The sequence below is a fragment of the Phoenix dactylifera genome, chromosome 11 (assembly GCF_009389715.1).
Source record: "Phoenix dactylifera cultivar Barhee BC4 chromosome 11, palm_55x_up_171113_PBpolish2nd_filt_p, whole genome shotgun sequence".
Taxonomy (NCBI): domain Eukaryota; kingdom Viridiplantae; phylum Streptophyta; class Magnoliopsida; order Arecales; family Arecaceae; genus Phoenix; species Phoenix dactylifera.
The window spans coordinates 10213251-10220290 of NC_052402.1; the positions used below are offsets into that span (position 1 = coordinate 10213251).

Genomic DNA, 7040 nt, shown 5'->3' on the forward strand with positions numbered 1-7040 from the left:
TCATCTTCGAAAGGCGCTCTATAGCCTTAAGCAATCTCCTCGGGCTTGGTTTTCCAAGTTCAGTTCAATCCTCACTCAATAGGGTTTCACTCCTAGTGCATATGACTCTGCACTCTTTCTTCGCCGATCTGAGGCTAGTATTATTCTTCTCTTGCTATATGTGGATGATATGGTTATTACTGGAGATGACGTGTCAGGGATTCATACACTTCAGCAGTTTCTTGGACAGCAGTTTGAGATGAAAGATTTAGGATCCCTCAGCTACTTTTTTGGTCTCGAGGTGACATCCAGCTCAGATGGCTACTATCTTTCACAGGCTAAGTATGCTTCCGAGTTGATATCTCGTGCTGGGTTGACATATAGCAAGATCGTGAATAGTCCTGTAGAAATGAATGCTAAGCTTCTTCCCACAGATGGTGAATTATTGACAGATGCGACTCTATAACGGCAGTTGATTGGCAGTCTCATCTACCTGATTGTGATACGCCCTGACATTTCTTATGCAGTCACCTTGATTAGTCAGTTTATGCATACTCCGCTCTACACACTATGCAACAGTCCTACGTATTATTCGGTACATTAAGGATATATTATTTCACGACCTTCATTTCTCAGCCTACTCCACTGTAGATATACAGGCCTATTCTGATGTTGATTGGGCTGGAGATCCTACAGATCGCCGTTCTACCGCAGACTATTGTTTCTTGCTTGGGTCATCTCTTATCTCTTGAAAAAGCAAGAAGCAAACGGTTGTCTCTCGCTCCAGTATAGAGGCTGAGTGTCATGCACTGGCAAATATTACCTCTGAGTTCTTGTGGCTTCGATGACTACTGCATGATATGGATGTTCCTTTGACTAGCAATTCCCCTCTTCATTGCGATAATGTAAGTGCCATGCAGATTGCTCGTAACGATGTGTTTCATGAGCGAACGAAGCATATTGAGATAGATTGTTACTTCATTCGGCATCATATCAAGTAAGGTACTTTTCAGTTGATATATGTTGCTTCTGCGGATCAACTTGCTGATATCTCTATGAAGGCACATCCACCAGGGCGTCATCGTGATTTGGTTCACAAACTCAAGATGACATCTTCACTCCCATCTTGAGTTTGAGGGAGGATGTTAGCTTAGCTTTAGCTTAGCTGTACATTAGCTTAGCTAGTGTCGTGACTGTACATAACCTGATACTATAGCTGTTGTAATATAGCCGTTGTAACTGTATACGATAGCCACCTTCCCCTTATAAAAGATGGGCTATGGCTGTTTCCAAATGCAACAAGGATTGTTTTCTTCTCTTCATCTCTTCCTCTCTTCCCCCTCCTTTTTCTACAAACTGAAAGATTCTTGCACAGTATTATGGGTTTAAAGATCTCACATTCTACAACGTGGTTGCTGCAGTAGCTTTGAAGTATTATTGTTAATTGGGCTAAGAAGAAAGGTGGCCATGCAACCATGTGCACAATGACTTGTTTGTCTTGAATCTGAGCAAAACATTCTAGTCTGGCTCATTACACAAGATTTAGCATGGTTCTCAAAATCATTTGTTATGGCATCCAGAGTTATGATTTGCTATATAACACTATACTATCTCATATATACGTGTCGTATCAAACCATATTGATTAGTTGTTGAGACTTGATATCTTCTTCATATCGAGTGTTGGTATCAAAATATATGCCATTACTGATAATCAATCGGTATGGGATATACCGGTTGGATGCCTGTAGAGGATCCGGTACCAAGATTCAAACTTCAGTACATTTCTTCATCATTTAATTCTATCTCAAAACCAAGTGAAGCTGTAATCTCTGCTCGGTCGAAGAAGGTTGAAAAAAGAGAGAATTTTCTTTTCCTCTCTATTTACATGTCCATAAAAGCTAAAATTTTTAGCATAGAGACAGAAGATTTTACATGTGAAAAATAAAAAATAATTAAAATATTACTCCCAATGCAATGCACAAGCTATCTTTGGACTTCTGTCAGCCATGCAGGCTGACAACTGCCGCTTCGATTCTTACACACCTAGAGCATCGCTAACAGGAAAAAGATAGCATAAACGCCCAATGTCCGAAGCAGATGAAAAATGAGACGTCCACCGCGTGGCAAACCACTACTATGACTTCTCTTCACATGCGGGTGTAATGTTGGCCAAATACATTGTCTATAGCCTTGCCTGATTCTTACTGTTATCAGCAAAATATAGAAGTTATAATATGCTACCATATGAGCTAAAAGAGGGGCTCCGAGAGCAATGATGCATAAAAGAATGCTGATACGCTTGCAGCTGGGAGGCAACACTACATATATACCCATCGCGAATGCAGTGCACATGCCCGCAAATGCCATCCATAGACAATTTATAGCCCCCCGAAGGGCTCGTCTGCGAGTATGTCTATCAACTGTCGACGTTCCTGCATACATGATCCAGAATGTGGCTAGGATGGAGCAGACCAACGCGAAGGCATCTGAGACTAGGAATACCTTGAAGGCATACTCTTTTGCTAGAACTGCTGTGCCACCGCCTGGATGATAATCAGCTATGTACCCCCGGGGGACGGTGAAACCAGCAGCAAATGTTGCCGTAGCAATCAACACCGTACCAATCCCGAGATTTCTGGCTACATTCACCTGTCTCTCGATTTCGTTGCCCTCGACGTTGGATGATTCTTTTTTGAACTTATCATCGCCGGACAGTTTCTCTTTGGTCTCATCACCAGATAATTCACCGCTCTCTAAATCATGCAATTCTCGTGGACTGGATAGAGCCTTTGTTAAAGCCAAGCAGCTGGCAATGCAGAAATTTGCATTCTACCGTGCAAGAAAAAGTTTTGATCATAAAAAGAGAGATTAGTTGAAAGATTGAGTTTAGAAAAATATGGTAGGAAATGAATGCTCATTATCTAGGGCGTTCATATATATGTGAGTTGAAGAAAAAGTGCTTGTGTCCTCGTGTTCTCGTGTCCGTGTGCGCGCGAGAGAGAGAGACTACAGCTTGTGATGTGTGGCAAGCAAAACATGCACGAGGTTGTTAAGAGTTTTACCATCCGGAATTGCAGGCCTCCATCCAACATTCCGTAAGCCAAGTCGAGAGGGGTGAAGCCGTCGTGGTTGATAACGTTGACGCATACGGTTTGGTCCCGGAGAAGAAAATGCACGCTCCATTGGTCACTGTTTTTAACAGCCGTGTGTAACGGCGTATTTCCCTCGTTATCCTGGTCATTTAAGAGCTTCCTCAGATCCGGTCTCCTGGAGATAATTCTCTTGACCAGATAAAGCTTTCCCCTTTTAAAAGCGACATGAAGAAAATTCTTTCCCTCCTTGTCTAATAATTCATCTGTATCCGGGCACTGTTTTAAAATCTGATCAACTATAGGAATGTTGCCCATCATAGCTGCAATGTGTATGGGAAATAAGCCATACTTGGCATCTGAAAGGTAGGCTGTAGAGGGATCGCGCTCTAATAATAGCTTCACCGTATCATGATGACCATCTGAAGCTGCATAATGAAGAGGAATTCTCCCAGAGGAATCGACACCTTTGGCGAGCATTGGCTTCCGATCCAATAAGTCTTGTGTAATTTCTATCACATAAGTATAATGAAAGGTGTCGTGAGTACTTGTGTTATATAATGCTCATGGTGCTTTCATAAATTAAAAGGCGGAGCATTGTCTTCCAGAGCGGCCTAATGCATTTGGAGGTCTAAAGCGAATTCAGTGAATGAAGCTTTTTTTTAATAAAAAAAAATTTAAATAAGTATAAAATATTAAAAAAATGGTATGAAAATATATAGCTGTCAAGTACACCATTTCAACAAAGATGAATGAATCTAATAAAGGTAGACAAGAAGCCTCTTTGGTTTTATATAATTTTTGAATGGAAGCACAAAAAAGTAATTACTCCATAAAAAAGGGCCATGGTACTGATTAAATAACTGAGATAATGCTGGGCAATACTGTTTACCATGTCAAGCAAGGGCAGAATAGGAAAAGGTTATCCCATGGCATTTCATGGCCAAGGTGAAGCAAAGTATTTGTCCAGAAATAGACCTCTCTATAAGAGAAAGTAGGGCCATTATGGGAAATGCACTCTATCAAATTAATAAAAGTCCCATCCCACTGTCTCCCAAATTGCCCGTCTGCGGGCCATAAAACTCTCCACCTCCCTTCCATCAAGGGGGAAGACTCATAGCCAGCTCCTGTTCCCATTTTATATGGGGTCTTTGCTTTCTTTTGGCCACGATCGGATACAAAAAATAGGGCAAGAAACCTCCCCGCCCTTCTCTCTCTCTCTCTCTCAATCTCTCTCTCTCCTCTCCTCTCTTTATTTCATTGCAAGTCGGTGCTTTTTTGCCTTCTCCCTTCCTTCTATGGTTATCTTCTCTTTGCCTCTCGAAGGCCTTCCTTTGGGTCGAGACCTTAGACGACCGCCTCGGTCGCATAAGGCTCGGGCCGGCCCTGTGAATATACTTGCTTTATACTCTTCTTATGCATCTATTAAGATATTTAGTCAAATGGCGAATAATCACAATAATACTAAAAGAAGAAAAATCAAAGTTTGTTATTTGTTACGAGGGAAGCTACACATGGTGACTGATGGTTGCTAATTGAACCTCGATAAGCCAAAATGGGCAGAAATAGCACCAGCAAAGAAGGGGGCCAAGCCTATCCACTCGATCACATCTGGTCCTGACAACATCCCAGGTATTTCATTTCTGGGCCAATCCCTTAATTTGAATAAAAGCCAGTTGGCAATCTTGCCTCCCTTATCATCAGGAAAGAAAAAAAGGCCAATCTCTTAAGGCCTGAATTCTTCCCATTAGATAATTGCATTTAGTAGTCGCTTAATTCCTATTTTCTGTATCTTCTGAGGTTGCGGAAAAAATTCCTAGGTGGCCGTACTTTTCTTTTCTTTGTTTCATTAATTTTTCTGTAGGTAATGCTGATTTGTTTTACTGGGTGTGTACAGCGGTTGCCCGCACGCTCCCGAATGGCCTTGTTTTGCTGTATTGCTTGATATAGCTTTCTTGTTTCTTTTGTATTATGATCATTTCACGAATGAAATGGTGGTTTTACACTTTATATGAAATGGTAGTAATCTACTCACCTTTTCTTCAGAAAAAAAAAGCGAGATCAGTATGTAGGTCAAGTGCTCGATTACCTAGACTCAGGAGGACTGCTGCATGCAATGCCGTGTTCTTGTTAGGGCCTGTGTAAGATTCTGAAGAAACTTTCTTCCAGGAGGTAGACCATAGCAAGGCTCTGGCTACATCGAGGGATCCTGTTGTGATGGCCAGATAGAGCGGAGACATGCCGGCATCGTTCAGCAAGGATGCCAGTCCGGCATCCTCGTTCATCAGTACATTGGCCACGCCCACATGGTTATATTTGGCGGCCTCATGCAAAGCATTCGCCTTGTCCCTATTCCTCGCCCTCAACACTCTTTCTTTGATCCCTTTCTGCCTTGCAAACTTGATGATGGAGGTGACCATCTCGTCATACCCAGCCCTTGCAGCGCAATGCAATGGAGTGTCGAGCCTCTTGTTTGGTACTGTCAAAAGAGAGATCTCTCTGCGACAGATCTCCTTGGCAAACTCGAGATGTCCTTGGCTAGCAACTATATGGAGGGTCGTGTTCCCCTCTAATGTAACTCCAAGGAGGCAGCAGGTATCTTCTTGTGTTGGAGCATCCTCTCCTGGTCGTAGTAACTCATCCAAAATTCTTTTGTCTCCTGATCTTGCGGCTTTGAACAATTTAGGATTCATGGGTATGCGATCGTGCTGGACTTCACCTGGAGGAACTTCAAGATCAAAATCCGTTTGTGCTGTTTTTCTAGTCATGCTTTCCTCGGCCATAATTACAACAGCTTTATGTGCTCCAAGGACTGCTATCTCTCTCTCTTAATTGAAGAGGCTTGGCTATAGTTTCAGCAGCTTTATATGCTCTAAGGAGTGCTCTCTCTCTCCCTCTCTTGATTGAAGGGGAGGCGATAAACCTACCTAAATTTATTTATGGAGAAGTATATACCAAAGGCAGGCCAAGGGAATTAGCCCGAAAGAAGTATATCTTTTGATGTGACAGGAGGAAGGCTAGAACTTTCCATAATTTATTAAAAGGTAACAAAGAATAAAATGTTTAGAAGTGGGAGTAGGAAAGAAAAAAGCAGAGTGATACAAAAATAAAGTTTAAACTTCATTTAATGGCTGTCGTATCTTATTTCACATTACTCTTTTTATTACGGGTGCAAATAGATTGAGTTGGATCAAATCATGAGTGACCTTAACTCAAACTAGTTTTTTATTTGGTTCCTAATTTTAGACTCGGACTCGATCCAATAAAAAATTAAGTTTGGTCAAATCGAATCCATGACTACAATTTTTATCCAATAGATAATACAGTTCATTCATATATAATTCGGATCCAACTTAAAAAAAAAAATTAGATTCGATTTTGGTCCCTATCCAAAATTATTGTTAACTGGGTCCCATGGTAGCAATAAAGAAAGACTCGGGCCGCGAGAGGAGTCAAGGTCTCCCTAAAATACACCACCCCACCTTATAAAGTGACAAACAAAAGAGACCGCAATTCTTACGGCGAGTCGGCGACATCGCAGAACGTGCGGCACGTTGGTGGTGTCAGCCCCCACGAAACTTTCCGCTCTCCTCCATTGCGGGCCCCAGCTGGACATCCATGCATTTCTCCTGGATGGTTGTTGCAATGCCATGTTCTCTCTTGGATGGTTGCCGCAATGCCATGCAGTATCCATTTTGGGGCCGCAGGCCCACAGCATGCAAGTTATCCTCTCTCTTTTTTTTCCTTTGCGCTAAAACGGATGGATCATACATGACAAGTACGGATGCACCTAATAAAATCAAAAAATAAAATACTTCAGAGTGCCAGGAGTAACTTTCCGTCTCCAGTCCACGGGGTACTACCGAAGTGACCGGTTACATAAGTAGCCACCCAGTCCGCAGCCCCGTTAGCTTCACGGAAAACATGCTTGGTCTGAAAAGCCCCTTCATCCCTCACCATTACCCAGATA

General features: G+C 42.2%; 1 protein-coding gene across 1 annotated transcript; it reads right to left on the minus strand.

The window, feature by feature from the left end:
- Positions 1-2016: 2016 nt before the first annotated feature.
- LOC113462363 (protein ACCELERATED CELL DEATH 6-like) lies at positions 2017-6073 on the minus strand. The gene is made up of 4 exons (XM_039132084.1): positions 5160-6073; positions 3044-3582; positions 2176-2810; positions 2017-2035 (listed from the first exon to the last, which is right to left on the minus strand). The coding sequence occupies exons 1-4, from the start codon at positions 5851-5853 to the stop codon at positions 2017-2019; spliced, it is 1887 nt and encodes a 628-aa protein (XP_038988012.1). The 5' UTR covers positions 5854-6073.
- Between the last annotated feature and the right edge of the window lie 967 nt (positions 6074-7040).